Raw genomic sequence first — 21,966 nt, 5'->3', positions numbered from 1 at the left:
TCTATACATCTGAGGTACTACCACTATCCTAGTGGCACCAGCTTTTGGGTCTCTACCTCAGCATACAGGAGTCCCCCCTTTCATTAGGTTCTGTGGGAGCCTCCGACATCTCCCTTTTCCTGGTCAGCAGCTTGCTGTCTCAGGCTGTCAAGAGTGGGACAGGTCCTTTGTCCCTGGCATAGCTCTTTCCTAGAGGGTCCTTGTAGGAAGGTAGCCTCTTTCTAGCCTTGTTACCCCCACTTTTGGCCTGTTTGTGACTATATGTCAGGGTGTTTTCACTGTCTCACTGGGATCCTGCTATCCAGGGCCCAGTGCTCATAGTGAAAACCCTATGTTGTCAGTATGTTTGTTATGTGTCACTGGGATCCTGCTAGCCAGGACCCTAGTGCTCATAAGTTTGTGGCCTATATGTGTCCCCTGTGTGGTGCCTAACTGTCTCACTGAGGCTCTGCTAAACAGAACCTCAGTGGTTATGCTCTCTCTGCTTTCCAAATTTGTCACTAACAGGCTAATGGCTAAATTTACCAATTCACATTGGCATACTGGTACACCCATATAATTCCCTAGTATATGGTACTGAGGTACCCAGGGTATTGGGGTTCCAGGAGATCCCTACGGGCTGCAGCATTTCTTTTGCCACCCATAGGGAGCTCTGACAATTCTTACACATGCCTGCTAGTGCAGCCTGCGTGAAATAATGTCCACGTTATTTCACAGCCATTTACCACTGCACTTAAGTAACTTACAAGTCACCTATATGTCTAACCTTTACCTGGTGAAGGTTGGGTGCAAAGTTACTTAGTGTGTGGGCACCCTGGCACTAGCCAAGGTGCCCCCACATCGTTCAGGGCAAATTCCCCAGACTTTGTGAGTGCGGGGACACCATTACATGCGTGCACTATACATAGGTCACTACCTATGTAGAGCGTCACAACGGTAAGTCCGAACATGGCCATGTAACATGTCTAAGATCATGGAATTGTCACCCCAATGGCACTCTGGTATTGGGGGGACAATTCCATGATCCCCTGGGTCTCTAGCACAGTACCCGGGTACTGCAAAACTGCCTTACCGGGTTCTCCACTGCAGCTACTGCTGCTGCCAACCCCTCAGACAGGTTTCTGCCCTCCTGGGGTCCAGGCAGCCCTGGCCCAGGAAGGCAGAACAAAGGATTTCCTCTGAGAGGGTGTTACACCCTCTCCCTTTGGAAATAGGTGTGAAGGCTGGGGAGCAGTAGCCTCCCCCAGCCTCTGGAAATGCTTTGATGGGCACAGATGTTGCACATCTCTGCATAAGCCAGTCTACACCGGTTCAGGGATCCCCCAGCCCTGCTCTGGCGTGAAACTGGACAAATGAAAGGGGAGTGACCACTCCCCTGATCTGCGCCTCCCAGGGGAGGTGCCCAGAGTTCCTCCAGTGTGTCCCAGACCTCTGCCATCTTGGAAACAGAGGTGCTGTGGGCACACTGGACTGCTCTGAGTGGCCAGTGCCAGCAGGTGATGTCAGAGGCTCCTTCAGATAGGCTCTTACCTCTCTTGGTAGCCAATCATCCTTCCTTGGTAGCCAAACCTCCTTTTCTGGCTATTTAGGGTCTCTGCTTTGGGGAATTCTTCAGATAACGAATGCAAGAGCTCACCAGAGTTCCTCTGCATCTCCCTCTTCACCTTCTACCAAAGGATCGACCGCTGACTGCTCAGGACGCCTGCAAAACCGCAACAGAGTAGCAAGATGACTACCAGCAACATTGTAGCACCTAATCCTGACGGCTTTCTCAACTGTTTTCAGGTGGTGCATGCTCTGGGGTTTAGTCTGCCTTCACCCTGCACCAGGAGCTCTGAATAAATCTCCTGTGGGTCGACGGAATCTTCCCCCTGCTAACGCAGGCACCAAAAGACTGCATCACTGGTCCACTGGGTCCCCTCTCATCCTGACAAGTGTGGTCCCTGGAACTCAGCAACTCTGTCCAAGTGACTCCACCAGTCCAGTGACTCTTCAGTCCAAGTTTGGTGGAGGTAAGTCCTTGTCTCCCCACACTAGACTGCATTGCTGGATACCGCGTGATTTGCAGCTGCTCCGGCTCCTGTGCACTCTTCCAGGATTTCCTTCGTGCACAGCCAAGCCTGGGTCCCCGGCACTCCTTCCTGCAGTGCACAACCTTCTGAGTTGTCCTCCTGCGTCGTGGGACTCCCTTTTGTGACTTCGAGTGGACTCCAGTTCACTTTTCTTCCAAGTGCCTGTTGGGGTACTTCTGCGGGTGCTGCCTGCTTCTGTGAGGGCTCCCTGAGTTGCTGGGCACCCCTTCTGTCTCCTCCTCCAAGTAGCGACATCCTGGTCCCTCCTGGGCCACAGCAGCACCCAAAAACCTCTACCGCGACCCTTGCAGCTAGCAAGGCTTGTTTGCGGTCTTTCTGCGTGGGAACACCTCTGCAAGCTTCATCGCGATGTGTGACATCCATCCTCCAAAGGAGAAGTTCCTAGTCCTCTTCTTCCTTGCAGGACTCCAAGCTTCTTCCAACAGGTGGTAGCTTCCTTGCACCCTCAGATGGCATTTCCTGGGCACCTGCCCACTCTCGACACTGTCGCGACTATTGGACTTGCTCCCATTGTCTTACAGGTACTCAGGTCCGGAAATCCACTGTTGTTGCATTGCTGGTGTTTGTTCTTCTTGCAGAATCCCCCTATCACGACCTCTGTGCTCTCTGGGGGTAGTAGGTGCACTTTACACCTACCTTTCAGGGTCTTGGGGTGGGCTATTTTTCTAACCCTCACTGTTTTCTTACAGTCCCAGCGACCCTCTACAAGCTCACATAGGTTTGGGGTCCATTCGTGGTTCGCATTCCACTTTTGGAGTATATGGTTTGTGTTGCCCCTATACCTATGTGCTCCTATTGCAATCTATTGTAATTCTACACTGTTTGCATTACTTTTCTTGCTATTACTTACCTAATATTGGTTTGTGTACATATATCTTGTGTATATAACTTATCCTCATACTGAGGGTACTCACTGAGATACTTTTGGCATATTGTCATAAAAATAAAGTACCTTTATTTTTAGTAACTCTGTGTATTGTGTTTTCTTATGATATTGTGCATATGACACCAGTGGTATAGTAGGAGCTTTGCATGTCTCCTAGTTCAGCCTAACTTGCTTTGCGTTAGCTACCTTCTATCAGCCTAAGCTGCTAGAAACACCTCTTCTACACTAATAAGGGATAACTTGACCTGGCACAAGGTGTAAGTACCTCTGGTAGCCACCACAAGCCAGGCCTCCTACAGTCCTCTTTGGCATGGGAGCTCTGCTGTGTAAGGCCCAAGTTCCAGGGCCTCAGATCCCACAAGGGTTGACAGGTCTTCTCCCTGAGGAGAGAGGACCTGAGCTTGTGGCTGATCAGAAGCAGGCTTGCCAGACTTCCGGCCTTTTCTGTTGGAGGGCTGGGCCATTACTTCAGACTCCAGTACCTCCTTTGTACCCTGGGCTTTGCATTGTGCTCTGATCTTCACAAACACCCATTCCTTAGCTTGATTGTCAGCATTGATGACTGTGAATGTTTCACTAGTCAGATACTGTTCTGGGGATATCAGTTCTTTAGTCACCATTGTGACACTTGCATCTGTATCCCTCAGTGCTTCAACTCTGATTCCATTTATATGAGACTGTTCTCTGTACTTCTCCAGATTACTAGGCAGCTACATCTACCCCACCCTCAGACACTAAAGTTACTTCTGTGTGCTCTCTGACATGTTCAAGGCTCACATAGGATCCCATCTGATCTGGAGACTTACACCACTGCAGCAGGAGTTGCAGGTGCACTAGAGAGATTTGTTTTGGGACATACATGGTCTCCAGTTCAGAGCCCATTGGCTTTGCAATTAAAGCACTAAGCCTTCTTGGCATTCCAGTTTTTACCATGTAACCACCCTTGGTTTCTGTCTTGCCTGGGGCCCACCCTCCTGAAAAGGTTTTTGGAGGCCTTTAAAAGGCTCCTTAGTTTTATCTTTAGAGTGGTCAGCATTTTTCCCTTGTGTGATCTTAGCAACCCCTTTTTTTGGTCATCCCCCCCCCCCCATTAGATGTCTTGGATACCCTAGTCTTGACCCAGTAGTCTGCCTTCTGTCACAATTCTTGAGGAGAAATATGATCTAGGTCTACCACATACTGATGCAGTTTTTCAGAAACACAATTACTTAACAGATGTTCTTTCATGATAAGATTATAAAGCCCATCATAGACCTGGTTCCCTTTTAACCAGTCACCTAGTGTCTTGACTGATAAGTCAACAAAATCTACCCAGGACTGACTTTAGATTTTTTGAGTCTCCCTGAACCTCCCTCCTGTAGACCTCAGTTATTAGTCCAAAGATCTAGGGATCCTTCATTTTGTCATAGAACTCAGCATCTGCCTCATTGTGTCAGGAGCATATTCATACACTTTGCTGAAAACAGCTCCTTGAGTAGAGAGCCCCAATACTTGTGGCTGAGTTTCCTCGTTTTACAAGCCCTTTCAAAGGCTGTAAATCATTTGGTGATATCATCACCCTCTGTATATTTGGGGACAAACCCTTTGGGGATCTTAGGGTCAAAAGTCTCATCTTTCTCCCTGTTTAAAATGTTGCTGCCTCCAGAGATGGGTCCTAGACCCATCTCAGCTGTTTCCTTTTCCATAACAAAGAGTTTAGCCTCCACGTCTATCCTTTTAGCTAGTTTCTGGAGACCAGCATCTTCACTATCTGCATCACCTGGCGTACTGTTAGGAGTACTTCCAGTCGTGTTACTGTTAGTAAGATTGCTGAGGAACTCTTCATCCTCTTCAGCATACTCTTCCCCGTTTTCATTATAGATTTCTTTACCTGCCAGGGCTCTATCATTTTTTGCAAGCAACTGCTGCAGATGTGCCTCAGTGGGTTTAGACTCCTTAGCAAGTTTCCATACTTGGTAGAGGGCTTTTAGTTGGACCAATGTAAGGTTTTTTTTTTGTTGTTTGGTTTTTGGATGGGGCCAGGTTGAGCTCCTGGGATGGTACTGCTTCCTCAGTCATGGTTTTAAAGCAGCTGGGCCCTTATTAGAAACTTAACAAAAAATCTAAGTCTACTTCTAAAAGGGCCTAGCTAACTAGAGTGTTTATAAGTCCTAAACAGTTTGAACTGGTGGACTTAATGCAGGGTCCTAACAGTTAATTTAAAACAATTTAGAAAAATCACAAATAAAAAAAGTTTTTATCTGAAGACAATTTTGAATTTGTTAGTGGAATCACTTATTAACCGAGTGGTGCAGCAACTGTCTAGTCATGTATCCCACCTCTGCGCTACCTACCAAGGTTCTAAGCTGGTTCTTAATACGATATACCAGTATAGCAGTATATTGTGCAAAAAAACAGGGGCTCCCTTATAAGTGAACAGGGGCTTGATCTAGCAATCCCAAGGTGCTCTTTTAGGGGTTAGTGTGGTCGAGCAGCCTTAGGCTTATCAGAGATGAGTGTTAGGCATTTGCTGCATGAACACAGTCAATAAATGATACACATGACTCAATAAGGAGGTCCATGCCAATTTATAAAAATAACACTTCTCTTTATATAATTTTAGGCTCCAAGATCATCAGGTAAGCATGTTTTTAGTTATGAATTTTTGAAGATTTGAAAAATCAACACAGTGCAATTTCTGAAGCAGTAATGTTATCCTATGCAGGAAAGGCCTATACTGCATACTACGCAGCGATTTACAGGACCAGTCTTCTAGAGTTAAGGTAAGTATAGTGAGATGTCCAAGGCAGCACCAACTGGTCACTTCAAGAGGTACTGGGGCGTCTGGGTGCAGAGGTGCTTTTCACTTTGGGTGCCCTAATGTTATCCCTTGGGAAAAGGAACATATACTGCATTCGGGCACTTAACAGCAACTTACGGCTTCGGGAAGTCCACAGTTGGCAAACCCAAGATGGACTTCATCGCTGTAGGGTCATGGGACCACACTGGCACCAGTGGTCCACTTCAAGTCAGGCTAGGAGGCACGGGTGTAGTGGTGCTTTCCGGTGTTGGGTTTTGGCAGTCCAGAGTCCTTGCAGTTCTTCTGGGGTGCCTGCAGGAGAGCAGCTCTGCTACTCCACAGTCGTTTTTTGGGTCTTGGTTGAAGGCTGACAGTCCTCCCAGGCTTTTGGAGGCATATGCAGTTGTAGGACACGTCGTATTTTGTGCAATGTCAAGGACAGCAGGCAGGTCGGCAGGCCTGCGACCAAGTCAGCTGCTGGTCTTCTGTTCTTGCTTTTTTGACTCTTCAGAGTCAGTTTTCTTCCTTCAGATCGGCAGAATCTGATTTTCTGGTACAAAGGGCTCCCCATAATACAGAGTTTAGGTGCATTGGTACAGTGTAGGGTAGTTCACCAATGAACTACTTACCCCTGCCGTCACTGTGCCTCCTATATATCCACTTCCAGTGGGAAGTGTCATGACCCTGAGTTCCTAATTCTGCCATCATCAAGATGGCAGACTTTGACATTTTTATCCACCTCAGGCAGCTTACCTTAGGGGTGGAACTGACCTGAGAGTGGACACGCCTTCCTGATTACTAATTTTCCCACCTGTCTAGTTGCCAAATGGCACTGTGGCAGGGTGGTGGGCATCTCCCTTATGAGGGAAGCCAGATCTGCACACCAAGGGTGGTTAGCTCCTTTTAAGCCCCTTGCCATGGTATGCAGATTTGCAGGTCATCTTGTTTGGAAGGGTGTGTTAACACCCTTGCCAGAGCAGGCTTTGTTCCTGACTGCTAGAGAGCAGAGGCTTGCACACTTGGGGGACAGAAACCTGTCTGTGGCAGGCTGCAGGAAACTGCGTTCTGGCTCAGAAGGACCACCCCTACGTTTTGTCTGGCTTTTGATACAACTTTAGCTGAAGTGCTTGGGGTTCCTGCTAACCAGTGTTCCTTCCCCAAAACAAGACACCTGGTCACTTGATTCCTAAGCGGCCAGGCCCTTTAGCACCTCTCTTAAGTACCTAGTAATTGGTGCTTCTGGTACCTAGGGTAGAGGTACTAAAGAAGATCCCTCAAGAGCTGCAACGCAGCTGTGCCACTCTAAGGGACCCAGCACCTACCTCATACAGACTGCCACTGGAGGCTGCATGACAGGGTGCTCCAAATGTGAAAACACAACATGGCACACAAGTGTGCCATGTTCCCTAAACACTGCATGTAATGTTTGTAAGTCACCCCTACCGCAGACCTTACAACCCTAAGTAGGGTGCATTATATTACATGTGTGGCCATATAGTAGGTGAACAGGGAAGCCATTGTAAGCTTATGTACTGGACACTGGTCAATATGAGTTCCCCAGCTACACAATGGGTTTACTGAAGCTAGGGTTGTTTGGTATCAAACATCGCCTATTAATAAACCCTAACTGATTCCAGTGATGGATTTATTAATACATGCACCCAGAGCACTCCTTAAAAGTGCCACCTGGAAACCTACCAACCACTTGTTTGCTGACTGACTAGTTTTAGCCAGCCTGCCACCAACAGACAGGTTTCTGACCCCCAAGAGTGAGAGCCTTTGCTCTCGGGAGGTCAGGAACAAAGCCTCCTCTGGCATGGGGGTTACACACCCCTTCCAACAGGATGACCTACAAATCTGCATTCCAAGGCAGGAGTCTTCAAAGTAACTCATCACCTTTGGTATGCAGATCTGGTTCTCCTCAGTTGGGGATGCTGACTCCCCCTGCTCCAGGGCCATTTGGCAATTAGCTATACAGGAGGCGTGTTGCACTTGCAGGCTGAGAACACCCTCTAGGGTGACCAGCCTGATGTCAACATAGCTTTCGGAATTCCACCATCTTGTGTGTTATGGAATTAGGAATTCTGGGATAGGGTGAGGCCCACTTGCCAAATGAAGTGGTCACCTAGGGGGCGTAGTGACTTATAGGGTAAGTGGCCCATTGGCTACTACCCTTCACCTCCCTCTGAACACGCCTAAATTGAGTCCTTAGAGGGCCCCTGATACCAGGACCTCAAATCTTAGTTGGACACAAAAGGAATGGACAAGAAGCCTGCTGGCGGAGAACTGAGGAGCACAACGGACTTGGCGCCAACCCTGCCAGTCTGCCTGCTGCACCGACCGTTGTGGAGCAACTGACCTACCACTGCAGTCCCTGGGATAGCTTCCAGGTCTTTGCAAATCCCCAAAAAATACTTCCTTGGAGCAGAGGACCTTTATCCCTGCATCTGCAGGCAACCAAAGAAGAACTGCGGGGACTCAGGATTGCCAAAACCTGTTGCAGGGCATCAACACTACACCAGAGCCTCCTATCCTGAGCTGAAGTGGACCAGAGGTGTCAACGTGGTTCTCAGCCCCTCCAGAGACGAATCCAACCGCCAGTATGCCCACTGGGGATTTCCCAACAGCGCCTGCAACTTCTTTCTGTAGACCATCCTTCACCGCAACTGCATCCAGTGTTGGAGACCCAACGGTCCTCTGCACCTGGATGCCCCGGACCGAAAAGAGGAGGACTACTGGTGTTCCTATGTCTCCGAGGCTCGTGAGACCTGAGGCCACTTGTTGGTTTAGTCTGATTGGACCCACAGTCCACGCCTGAAACCTATTTTTGTGGGTCCCCTCTACTGCAACCAACCTGGGTGAGGGAAACCTGATAGTCCAAACCTCTGCACCTGGACGCCCCAGATGGAGGAGAACAGGACCACTGGTGCCACGACATCCTCGAGCATCACAAGAACTGACCTCCCTTCATGGTTCACCTGGACTTGACTTTCAATCCATCCGTGCAGCATCTTTGTGACCGGACCAATTACCATTGACTTACACAGGGCACCTGACGCTGAACTGCACCACTACACCCAGCCGCCCCAGTGCCGCCCTAAGTGACCTGTTGTGTGGCCTAGGACCCTGCTCCTTACTCGCCTTAAGTCCAGAAGATTGGTCCTGTAAGTTTTAGAGAAGTACCTGTTTGCTGTGTAGGTTTTCTCTCCTATAGAGTAACATTGCAGCTCATAGAATAACATTGCAGCTACAGACAAATGCACTAATTGTCAACTTTTGCTAACTCTAAAAATTCATAACTTGGAAAGTACTCACCTGATTTTGGTGATCTTGGAATCTAAATTTATGTAAAAGTACATGTTATTTATATAAATTGGTGTCTGATTTCTTTATTGAGGGTGTATCTCACTTACTGCCCATGTATGTGCATTGTTACAAGCTTAACACTACCCTTTGAAATGATTAACTTCTCACCCATACTACCACAAGAGAGCACTTGGTGCCTCTGTATAAAGAGTCCAAGCAAACACCAGAGGAATTACAGTGTACCTCTTTTTTGATCCACTATATAAAGAGCCGGCATCCTGCAAAGGCTCCTTAAATCTAGTCAGCTAGCACAAGGGTAGATGGTAGGTTTTTCAGGGGCACCTCTAAGGTGCCCTCTGGGTGCATGTATTTATAAGTCCATCTATGGAATCAATGAGAGTTAATTAATATGAGATGTTTGATGGGGAACTCATATTGACCAGCGTGCAGCACATGCTCTTAAAATGGCTTCCCCAATCATTTACTGTGTCGAAGAATCAACAAAGTAATAGCAGGGGCATATCTGCTCTTGCAGATATGTCCACACAGGTAATATAATGTGCCCTGCCTTGGAGTTGTAAGGCCTGTTGTAGAGGTGACCTAAATATATTGCATGCACGTTAGAGGGCATGACACACTGGCTGTGCTTTCACTTTCAGCTGAATCAGGTGATGGGTCCCTGAACGTGGCGCAAAACATGCTGCAGACTTTGGGGACACTCTTTGGTACCCATGCCCTAGGTATGAGGGGAACCATTTATTAGGGACTTACAGGGGTGCCAAAGGTATTGCCAATTGGGGAGGAATTGCACAGATAGCAAGAACCCAGTGCATTTTCAGTCAAAATTGCATCATGTACCAAGCAAAAAGTGGGGGTGACCTTGTGAAAAAGGGGCACTTTCCTACACATTTAGACGTAGGTGCTAAGTGCTACTTCCCTACTCCATTGCAGTTTGTTTCTTAAGCCTAGAGAACGCTAGAAATCAGTCACCATCTAAACTCTGTGTAACTTAAAGAAGTGGGAATAGGTAGGCTTGTATGGAGGCAGAGTTTTGGAATAGGGGCCATGCCTGGATGCAGGTATCCTAAAGGATACTTTGTTGTGCAGTGAAAAAGTCACCCAGTGTCTTTTTGTGATTAGGGGGTATCTTAATGGTTTATCATTGAAAAATTACTCTTCTAATTTGTGCTTTCTAAATGAATCCAACGTTTCATAACTCTTTTTAAGTTTTTTTTTCTGTATGCTTTTTTATTACAATAGCTCAGATTCTCATTTAAGGGATTTGATTTATGTGTTTTATGAAAATGGAATTACTTGAAAATCTTATTATTAGCAGTTAAGTATTATATTTCAAAATGAAGTGTTGTGGTGTTGCTGGCCTGTTTCATATTCAGCAAATGATCTGTTTAAGATCTGTTTGTTTTGCCATAAATATATGCACCGTTGCTCATTTGTGCTTGAAGGAAACATACCCTGCAATTTATGTGAAATAATTGTTTGTTTCATTTTAATCATTTGTTTTTTCAGAACGCTTCCCAAGACATGCATGGCACAAATAGTGGAAAACATTAGAATCTATAACATCCAGGCCCTTCTAGTAATTGGAGGATTTGAGGTGGGTTTTCAATATTTGCTTTCTATATGAGATCTCTTCATGATATGGCCATCAACATGATATGCTTGTAGCAATCTTTCTTCTGATAATTTGAATTTACAATCCAATATCTTTAGTGTAATAATGTTAAGGATTCTATTTTAGTTTGTACTGCACTCTATCTGTGAGGAGTTTTTACATGAAGCCAAATGTTGAAAAACATCTTTCTTTTATATGTATGTTCTCGGTTTCCTGGCTTGCTTAACCTTGTTGGATATGTAGGTGCGAAGAAAGGGATGGCGGTGCAAAAACTTACCATCTCTTGATGGGTACTTCTTTCTAATAAGATGTGCTACGCTTTGGCCAAAAAGCAACCCCCTAATGTCTTGCATGCTCATTCCACCAGAACAACTGCTGCTTTCACTGCGTTAGCGCATGGAGTTCCTCGTCCTGAATATCTGCCCTTGCACACGTTTACTAAGCATTACTACCTGGACAGTCAGGTCCGTCGGGATGGCTACTTTGGTCATTCGGTCCTGCAGGACTTTCTAGTATGATCTTGGTTCGCAGCCCACCTCCGAGGATGACATTGCTTGGGTAACTATTCTGAGGTAAGGAATATGCAACTAGAAGTCTCTATCAGATGTACAAGTTACTTACCTTCTGTAACGATGTATCTCGTAGAGACATATTCTAGCTGCAGATTCCCTACCGACCCACCCATCCTCCCTGCTTGCGAACTGAGTTCTAGGGACAGGGCTTCCCTATTCAGGGCCTTAGCTCTGGTGCACCAATCTCAGTGTTCTTCGCAGCTCTGCACTTTGGCATGGAAAGTCGTGAAAAGAAACTGATGTCACTGCCATGAGGCTGCGTCTATGTACTACTCCCGACGTCATCATGGCGTCTAATTTGCTTGCTTAAGATTATTCAGAATGTTTATCACTCTTCACATTTACATTGTTTTTTGTTGTCAGGGGCCTATCTACTAAGAGAAGTATTTGCTATGTCTCCCATTAGCATTGTCCTCAGACTTCACTTATCTTGTGTTTGTAATAGGTTTCATTGTGTCCCACCAAATGGCCACTATCTAGAGGTGCTTGTTACTTTGAAATTGTGTAGCACCACTATTTTGGAAAATGAATGTCTAATTGAACGATGGCCATGTCGGATTGAATTGTCCATGTGTCTGCTGACCTAACCCTATTAAAAGAAACTCTTTCCGCAGAGGGTGTACCAAAGGCAATCCCACTTGTGCCTATATATGCTACATTTGTGTGGTTGATGAGGAATACTCGCCCTATTCAGCAAGTTAGACTCTCAGAATATGTTAAGTTTATTTACTTCTCAGTTTTCTAATCCCACTCTGGCTTCATGCTCTTACTGTGTCAGGTTAGACATTTGGGGAGATCATACTGACGTTTTACTTCCAACATTAGTCCTTACATCACACGTTGGTCAGGCTTGCTATCTCCAGTGCCTCTAAGCATACGTTCCCTACCAACTCATCAGGAGGAATTGTTGTCCTTTCAATTTCTGAATATTTGCATTTGATGTTAGTTACTAAAATCTGATTGGATGAAGGTTCGACTTCTTACTTTGAGACCTCCATCCCAGATGGCTATAAAATCACTCTAACGAAGAGGTGCTTCAGTGTTTTAGTGACTTTTAAGGAACATCTCAAATATACTCTTCCTTTACCCCAGATCAGTGGACGGCAGATGCTTCAAGGAGTTGCTGCTCCATCTTTCCCAAGCAAATGATTTATCACCCCTTAATCAAGGAGGAGACTCCCTCTAGTGACTTTTTTCTTTCCTGTGGTAAACTCTTCTTTTGCACCCTTAATTTGATTCTTCAAGGCAGTTTCAATACCCATATTGATAGTACTGCTGAAACAGTGGCACAAGAGTTCCTTCAAACTTTGAACTCCTTTGGAGTTTCACAGCTTCTACTGGGGTCTACACATATAACTGATTTGACACAGAATGAGTCATTGTCCTTCTCCAGCACATTTCCTTTTTTGTGGAAGGAGTTTGCCCGAAGATTCGGAACAGTGTATTACCTTTTACCAAAATCTTCCCATCCATGGGGGGGGATCCTCTCACTAGGACTCTTATTTTTCAGTTTTACGTCACTTTACTAATGGCCTCAAAAACAGTTGGCTCATCCTCAGGCAGCAACTGAAGCATTATAAGAAATATCTTTTAAGTTGGATCACACTTTCTCTGTTACATATTCTACAGTTGTAAAGCACCTCACGGGTTCTATTCCAGGCATTAGGGCATCCCTTTCTTGCCCAACCATGCTGAATATTCTCCCTTTCCTCATGTTCTGCCCGGTACCTGGGCTAGTTTCAGTTTTACTAATCATTAAGAAGTGGTTTTAGTTCTAGAACTAGTTAAGTCGGGATCTCCTGAGAATATCTGTTCTGTCTCCTTTTTTCATTCTTGTGTGCCAGTGCTCTCCTCAACTTGCCAGCATAATCAATCTGCTCCACCATTCTGGTATGGTCCCTGGAGAGGGGAAAGTATTAACAATCATCCCACTTTTGGAACAAGAAAACCTAGATGAATCTGTAGCAGACATTTACCAGCCTATTCTGTTTATCAATCCTTGGCAAATTAACTGTATGCGCCATAGCTACACAATTAGCCCATATCAAGAGTGGAGAGACTACCTGCATCTGTGGCAACTTGGCTAATACCCTGGTCAGGGAACAGAGACTGCTCTTTCAATTGCTGTGGATGAACTTAGATCTATTACAGATCCGGAACCTCGTGGCAGCTTTTGACACAGTAGAGCATACATTGTTTTGACCCGAATGGCTGAACTACAAGGTTAGTTGAAGTTTCGTTCTCCTTCTTTCTTGAGGTTAGAAACCAATCGGCAGCCTATGCACGTTAATGTTCCATATCCTCAACTATTAAAAGTGGAGTCCTAACAGGAACTTCTCTTTCATCCAAAGCTTTTCAGCTTGTTTAAGGGTAGTTTCTTTCATTCATCATATTCCACTATCGAAGACTTGTAGAAATGTGAAGATTTGTAGGATTTATTTTAACAGGTCCAGAAACATTTGAAAGCCCATGAAGAAGGATGTACAGTTTTGAGGATATTTTGGAATAGGACGCTGCCCATGCTACATAGCGTACAGAAGGATTTTAGAAAGCAGATAGCTTATCAAGTTCTGCTGGTGACAATAAAAGTGATCCATGAAGATAAAGCAGGCCTTACTTCATGCAAGTAAACAAAGATTACCTTGTGTTTTCTCCTGCGCATCATGAACACTATTGATGAAGGCGAAGAACAATATTCAGTATAAAACTTCGTTGGATGGGTGGAGTAACGTTGACCATCCTAGAAATTACCTCAGTTTTATAAAAATAAATTGGGTACAGTTACTGTTAATGGTTAGAGGCTTTAGACATGCTCTCATGCAAGGCATACAGGAGGCACCACCCCCGAGAAGGAAAGCAATATAAATGATTCTGCATGAAAGCATGGCGCTGGGAGCAGTGATGAAGTGATGTATTGCTGATTACATGGACTAACTGGCATGCTATACCAGGCACCAAGAGGAAGAGCTGTTGCAACACCTCCCTAATTAACATAGGAAGAAGGTGTTGTAGGAAACTGGACTTCTTTGCAAATAGCCCCTCCACTCCCATGTGTTGCTCCTTTTTAGCTACTGGATGCTGGTTTTCAATTCTGACAGTGCAGTGAGGCCTGTTAATCAAACCTCAGTGCCAGTGCTCTTTCTTTTAAAACAAGGTATGTCTGATTGTTTTATAATTGGCACAGGACTTTAGCGTCCCTAGTATATGGTACCACTGATACCTAAGGCATGGGTACTAAAGACTGTCCCTAAGGGCTGCAGCATATGTTATGCCACCTTAAGGGACCCACACACAAATTGTACAAAGCCTGCCATAACAGACTGTGTGTCAGGGTACAAGTCATGAATGAAAACACAACTTGGCACACTCACTGTGTGTCATGCCAAAACCACTGCTGTATTATATGTAGGTCACCCCTGCAGCAGGCCTTAAGAGCCCTAAGGTATTATTAAAAAAATGGTGAGGGCATGTCTGCATTAGCCGATATGACCTTGTGATGTCTAGTTCTATTCCTAGATATCAGCCATCTTAGAACATGTACTGGAGACTGGTCATCATGAGTGACCCAGCTACATGATGGCTGCACGTACAATAATGGTGTTTGGTATCAAACACATCATCTTAATAAATGCACACTGATGCCAGTGTTGGATTTATTGAGAGGTGCACACAGAGGGCACCTTAGAGGTGCTGCCTGAAACCCCACTAGTCCTTTAATGTGCTGGCTAACTGGTATCAACCAGCTGGACACCACAGATGACTTTCTGACCCCCTGAGGTGAGAGCCCCTGCTCTCAGGGGTCACAAAACTGCCTGCTGTGGCAGTAGGTGTTATCAGGCTAGTAAATCTACATACCAATGCCAGGGACCTTAAAGTCCCTGCTGCCTTTGATATGTGACCCCAGCTTCCCTCAGACCTGGGAGAGGCAAACCCCTGCCATGAGGCCCATATGGGACCAGGACAGGTGGGAAAATTAGCTAGTCAGGAGGTGTGTCACACTTAAAGGCTGAGCACACCCCTAAGGTGGGCAGCCTGAAGTGAACACGAAAAGGAGAATTCCACCCTCTGGTGTGTAGTGGAATTAGGAATTCTGAGACTGAGTGATGCCCACTCCCGACAGGAACTGGTCATCTAGGGGATATAGTGACACCCAAGGGTAAGCAGCCTATTGGCTACTTCCCTTCACTTCCCTTAACATCCTTAAATTGAGTATTTAGGTGCCCCCTGACACCAGGAAAGCAGATAAAGTCAAGACCCAACTACTGGGAATTGAGGAAGAAAAAGGAATGACCGAAGAGAGCGAGAACTGAAGACCTGCACCAAGAGTGGCAGAAATCCCTGCCAGACTGCCTGCACTTTGACTGTCAGTGAGACTAACTTTGCAAGGTCCTGGATAGCCTCCCCAAACCCTTGGAAGACTGCCCAGCACCTCAACGACAGGGAACGATCTCCCTTGGAGGAGAGGCGCTGCTTCCTTGCATCTGTGGGCACTGCTTGCAAAGTGCAGCACTCTGTCCCGTTAGCCATCGTCCCCACGGAGGGAGCAGTGAGCCAGGAGAAAGATTGTTTTGAGCTCAGGAGGTCAGCCCTGCCTCTTCACCGAACTCCTGAGATGCTGACCTCTCCCAAAGTCTCTCTGCACCTAGACCCGGAGTAGTAGACCTCTTGCACCAGCCAAGTCTTGTTGATGGTCTAATCTGGACTCCAGCAGCACCAAAGCAGACCTACCGATGAGGGACGTCAGGATCCACAAAGTCAGTCAGGAGAATGGCCATACTGCCCTGTTCTCCCGCCTCCCCCCTCAACAGGTCACCAAGACACGGAGTGAGTCTCTGACCACCAGGACCGGATGCCTCAAAGCACCACTGCACCTGAGCACCACAGTCCTGATCCCACCCTTTGCTTTGATTCGACTGGTCCCCCAGTCAGCCCCTCTCTATGCAGGGACTGAGAACCGTGAGAGTCTTCATCAGCATGACCTGATGCCTCAAGCACCACTGCATATGAACCTCACAGCCTGAGTTCAAGTGGACTGACTGTGGCCCTGCATGCCCAAGTCTCTGAAGACACGAGCCCTCACCCCCTTTGGTTCACCCGAACCGGCCCCGCGTATCTCCTTGCAGCCTCTTTGCCCCTGGACCGTTTCCCATTAAAGTGAACGGGGCTCCCGATGCCTAATCGCACCTCTGCACCTGGATGCCCCATATCCCCCCTCCCCCCCCCCCCCAAGGTGACCTGTTAGTGCTGCCTTGGACTTTGCCCCATACGCACCTTAAGTCAAGGAGAATAGTCCTGTAAGTCGTTGCTAACTGACCCTATGCAGTATATGTTTATTCCCAATAGGATAACATTACCGCTTGAAGCTCACAGAATAAGTATATTTTATTGTGACTTAATAAATTGATAACTCGAAAAATAATTACCTGATTACGATGATCTTAATGTCTAAATTAATATAAAATTCTATGTTATTTTTTATAAATTGGTGTCTGATTTCTTTGAGTGTGTCTTGCTTACTGTCTCTGTGTGTGCAATAAATTCTTAACACTATCCTCCGATAAGTGTAACTGTTCCCTCACACTACCACAAAAGAGAGTTTTGGGGGTTATTATTGTAACCCTGTTGTCGTTCTGGACTATCTGCTAGGTGTCCCCTTACATTAGTACACTTCGTAGATAGATAGCCAGCTTCCTACAGGTATTGGATATTGTGCATGTAGGAAGCTGGTGTGTGGTGGGTACCTGAGGTACGTACACCTTATACCAGGTCCAGGTATCCCCTATTAGTGTAGTGTAGGCATTGTCTAGAAGCCAGGCTCTCTAGAGGTAGCTGTTGATGAGCAGCCAAGGCTTATCTAGGAGACATGCAAAGCTCATGCAGTACCACTGTAGTCACACAGAACTTACACACATGAAAGAAAACACTCAGTGTTACAAAAATAAAGGCACTTTATTTTTAGCACAAATCACCACAACAATAGGTGACCCACCCTTAGGAGGTAAGTAATACACTAAATATATACACTAGCAATCAGAAATAGGCATAGAAAATGTTAGAAAACAGTGCAAATAGTAATAACTAATAATGACCCTCGAGGGAGCACAAACCATATACTAAAAAGATGGAATGCGAACAAGGTACCCCCACCTAGGTAAGTAGACTGTGTAGAGGGGAGCTGGGGGTATTAGAAAACCACAAAGGTAAGTATCACAGTAACCCCCTCAGCGACCAGGAATACAGGAGTAAAACACTGGATTTTCTTCCAAACCACCCAAAAGGAGGAAAAGAAGAAAAAGAAGACACCCAGAGAAGGCTGCAAGAAAACTAGCGGTGGATTCCTGCCTGAGGAAAGAAGACCTGTGGAGCGAGAGGACCAAGTCCAGGAGGTACAACAGAGTCCAGTGGGGGCAGGAGCCCCTACCCACCACACTGATGGTGCAGGAGTTGGTCAGGTAAGAACAACAGGTCAGCACTGCAGCCAAGAAGGCGGAGAAGAATTCCTGATGGATGCAGAAGGTGTTCCACGCTGGAAGGAAGATTGCAGACGGGTGTCGGTGCAGGAATCCCACCAACAAGCCTTGGCTAAGGCAACTTTGCGGTTGGAGGAAAAGAGGTGCTGCTGGGAACCAGCAAGGCCCAGGAGGACTCAACCCAAGAGGGGGAGTCACAGGGGACCCTAGGCATCACAGAGTCCACAGGAGCAGAGGCAACACCCACAAGATGAGGACACAGAAGTTGCAAGAAGGAGCCCACGCAGCACTACAAAGGAGGATCCCACGCCGCTAAAGAACCACTCAGGAGGCTGGGATTTGCAGGAAGGGGTGCTGGGGACTGGAGCTGCACGTCGCCAAAGATCCCTTGGAGGAGACTCAAACAAGCCTTGGCAGCCTCAAGAGACATGGTGCACGAGGGTACTGTCCTGCATAGGGAAGGAAAGAGCTTACCTCCACCTAAGTTGGATAGCTGGCAGAGAGGACCAAAAGGACTACTCCGGACCACCATCCGTGATGAAGGATCCACGCAGCTCAGCAGGAGAGGGGATCCACGCAGCCGGTCATCGCTTGTTGTAGGTGCCTGTGGTTGCAGGGGAGTGACTCCTTCACCTCAAGGGAGATTCCTCCTTCTTCTTGTGCAGGCTGAAGAGTTGCAGTCTTCTGAGGATGCACGGCGAGGGAACTGTTGCAAAGCTGGCAGGAACTCTAGATACAGTGTTGCAGAAGAGTCTTCCTTGTGGATCTGCAGCTTGTCGGTTCCTAGAGGGGTCAGTCGCGGTTCCGGAGGCCAGAAGTTGAAGTGGAGGTTGCAGAGAAGTCCTGCTGGAATCTTGCAAGCCGAATCTGAGGACCCAAACCAGAGGAAGACCCTAAATAGCCCTGAAAGAGGGACTGGTCACCTAACCAGGTAAGCACCTACCAGGAGGGGGCTCTGATGTCACATGCCTGGTCTGGTCACTCAGATGCTCCCAGAGTTCTCTGCCAACTTTAGAAACAAGATAACAGAACCCAGGGGCCCTTTGGAGGAGTGCTGAGCACCACCCCTGGGGTGGTGATGGGCAGGGGAGTGGTTACTCCCCTTTCCATTGTCCAGTTTTGCACCAGACCAGGGACTGGGGGGGTCCCTGAACCGGTGTGGACTGGTTTATGCACAGAGGGCACCAAATGTGCACTTCAAAGCAAAACCAGTGGCTTGGGGAGGCTACCCCTCCCAAGCTAGTCACACCTATTTCCAAAGGGAGAGGGTGTAACACCCCTCTCCCGAAGGAAATCATTTGTTCTGCCTTCCTGGGCTTGAGCAGATCCAGCAGCAGGAGGGCAGAAACCTGTCCGAGGGGTGGCAGCAGCTGGGGCTGCCTGGAAAACCCTGGAAGATTGGTGGTAGCAATGCTGGGGTCCCCTTAGGAGCCCTCAGAGTGCATGGAATCATACAACCAATACTTGCAAAAGTATTGTGGTATGATTCTGACATGTTTGATACCAAACAAGCCTAGGTTCGGAGTTACCATTATGTAGCTGGACATTGGTAGTGACCTATGTCCAGTACATGCATAAAATAGCATCCCCGCACTCACGAAGCCCAGGAAAATAGAGCTGGAGTTCATGGGTGCACTTCTGCTAGTGCAGGGATGCCCTCACACCCAGGTACTTGCACCTTGCCCTCTGGGCTAGGAGGGTCTACCATAAGGGTGACTTACAGTGACCTGGTAGTGAAAGGGTGCATTCACCCTTTCACGCAGGCTTCAATGGCAGGCCTGCAGAACACTTTGCATGGGCTCCCTATACATGCTGCAACCCATTGAGATCCCCTGGTACCCCAATTTCCTGGGTACCTGTGTACCATATACTAGGGACTTACATGCGGGGTACCAGTATGACAAATGTGGGGTGAAAAAGGGTGCTAGCAACCAAGTTAGAAGGGAGAGAGCATAATCACTGGGGTCCTGGATAGCAGGATCCCAGGGAACACAGTCACACACACAGACAAGAGGCAGAAAATGGAGGTAATAATTCCAAGAAAGAGGGCACTTTCCTAAAGTGCAATAGGGAAAAATCACCTCCAGTGCCAACATTAGGTGGCCTTGGATGCCACTGTTCCTGTGTCCAGGCAGATTAACACCAGAATCCACCTATACTGGCAGGCCTTGCTTGGAATTTTCAGACTTTGGATAAAGGGTCATCAGCATCTTATCCTACATTTTGGTGGTCAATGCCTGTTGCACTACAAGTATATGAGATGCTGGATTAAAGAGTACAAAACTATGGTTTAAGCTATGGGTGTCCTTCAACATCAGCAGCAAAAGTCAGTTTTCAGTGGCTTTTTCAAAAACTAGCATCAGGAAATACCACCCTGAGGATAACAGCGCTCAAGGACGATGTACCATCGGCACCAAACAATGACCTCACTCAAATTCTTCCTGACCATACAACAACTGAGGAAAGTTTTGAGGTTTGACCTTGTCCAGTGGTAGACTGTAAACTTGGTCAGTGGGTGCTAGCCAACATCGCCCATGATGACTGTCTGAAAGTTAATACCGTACCTCAAAATCACCCGTCACTCCCCCACTAGCTTAGCAAGAGCTACTACAATCTTTTGTTGGAAGAGGTGCAAATGCTACTTCCCAAGAAACAACAGAGACCTTGCCAGTGCACCAACTGGGCCAATGCACCAAAATGTCCTAATTTTCGAAAGGGATGAAACTTTGCTCAGTCCTTTATTTTATCTACAGCCGCTCAGATTCTGTGATTCATATCCAGCCACTTTCAAATGACTACTCTTCAGGACATCATTCCACTCATGTGACCAGCGGACTGTATGGTGACATCCACTCTCAACAATGCTTATTTCCACATCAACGTACATCCAGCTCCTCGCCAAAACCTGAAGTTTGTGCTAAGTATAATTATCAATTCAAAGTCCTACGTTTCACGGTGACTACTTCCCTCCCAGTGCTCAGTATATGTCTGGCTGTAGTAATTCTAATTGTCTAGCTGTAAAAATTGTGAATAGATTTATATAGCGCTTACTACCTCTGATGAGGTGTTGCAGTGCTTTATGAGGAGTACCACACTGCTCCGGAGATCAAGCTTAACGGTTAGTCCTGTCGTTATTGTGATTAATAATTTGCTTTCAAGAAAAATTGCATGCATTTAAATTGTGATACCTTAAAACCAAGTCAGTGTGCTCATTGGTGGGGGCTGTGTGGTTTCAGGTGAATGGTAGGTGAGATGGATTGGCTGGTGGAGATGAGGTAATGTTAGATTACAAGGATACAGTTTTAAAGAGAGGTTTTGATCTATGAAATTACGTGTCAGACAATTGCAGAATTACAATAAAAAAGATAGAGACAGGCTTGAAACTGAGGATAGGCTATACTCCGCAAAAGAGGGTATGTAGAGGATGGAGGATAAGAAGAAGATCAATCTGAAGAAAGAAAGTAGAGGAATCAAACCAGAGTAAGCCAATGTCAATTTTTCATGCAGGGTTTACAGTATAGCAGGAGAAGGCTTTCTGAGTTAGCAAGCAGTTGGAGAATTTAGGCTGTAGAGAGAAACATTATACATAGTGCTCCATATCCATGGCAGACATTCAAAAAAAATTGTTTCCAAGAGTGTATACAGCATTTAAACATTAAGAGGCCTCACCTTTAGTGTGGCAAGCGTACAACAGCCCTTTTAAGCATAGTTTGGAGTATCCGAACCATGGTACAGGGTCTGTATGTTGAACAAGGTGAGTTGGCGCATAAAAAGATATCTTCTTTAAAGGTCTTCCTTCACTATTCTGTAAATAGAATGTTTTTCTACTCATTCACTAACACTTAGTTATTTGGCACTGGCCGAGAAGGTCTTGCCAATGCGCAACCAGATTTGTACCCTGTTTTGTCACCTAGCCCTGCCAAGTTTGTTGTGTGGCTATTTTAGTATATGCAGTATGTGTATAAATAAAAGCAGAGTGATTATGGCCTGTGGGTTGCTTTTTGGACGTCCCAGGCATATTTCACAATTTGTGGGTGGCGTTCTTTTCCCAGACAGTGGCAGTGTGTCAGGATGCAGAGGGAGGATACCAAGACAGAGAAGTGAGGACAAAGGAGACAAGGCTCCTATAGAAATGTGATTAGGTGCTTCCTGTAGCACTGCCACTTGGTAGATGGCAGGGGTGAAAGGGACTGCAGTCTGTTGTACACGGTGAGAAGGATCCTTTAG

At 46.5% G+C, this 21,966-nt stretch overlaps 1 protein-coding gene across 2 annotated transcripts in view; it reads left to right on the top strand.

The window, feature by feature from the left end:
- Positions 1 to 21,966, top strand: part of PFKL (phosphofructokinase, liver type) — a 304,230-nt gene that overhangs the window by 223,301 nt on the left and 58,963 nt on the right. For both annotated transcript variants that reach the window (XM_069225784.1, XM_069225783.1), the window contains exon 15: positions 10,592 to 10,679. In XM_069225784.1, the coding sequence (XP_069081885.1) occupies positions 10,592 to 10,679 (88 nt within the window). The remainder of the gene's footprint in view (positions 1 to 10,591; positions 10,680 to 21,966) is intronic.

This window comes from Pleurodeles waltl, chromosome 3_1 (genome assembly GCF_031143425.1).
Source record: "Pleurodeles waltl isolate 20211129_DDA chromosome 3_1, aPleWal1.hap1.20221129, whole genome shotgun sequence".
Taxonomy (NCBI): domain Eukaryota; kingdom Metazoa; phylum Chordata; class Amphibia; order Caudata; family Salamandridae; genus Pleurodeles; species Pleurodeles waltl.
Note: the sequence above shows the minus strand (reverse complement) of the source record. Positions and strands in the feature narration are given on the sequence as shown.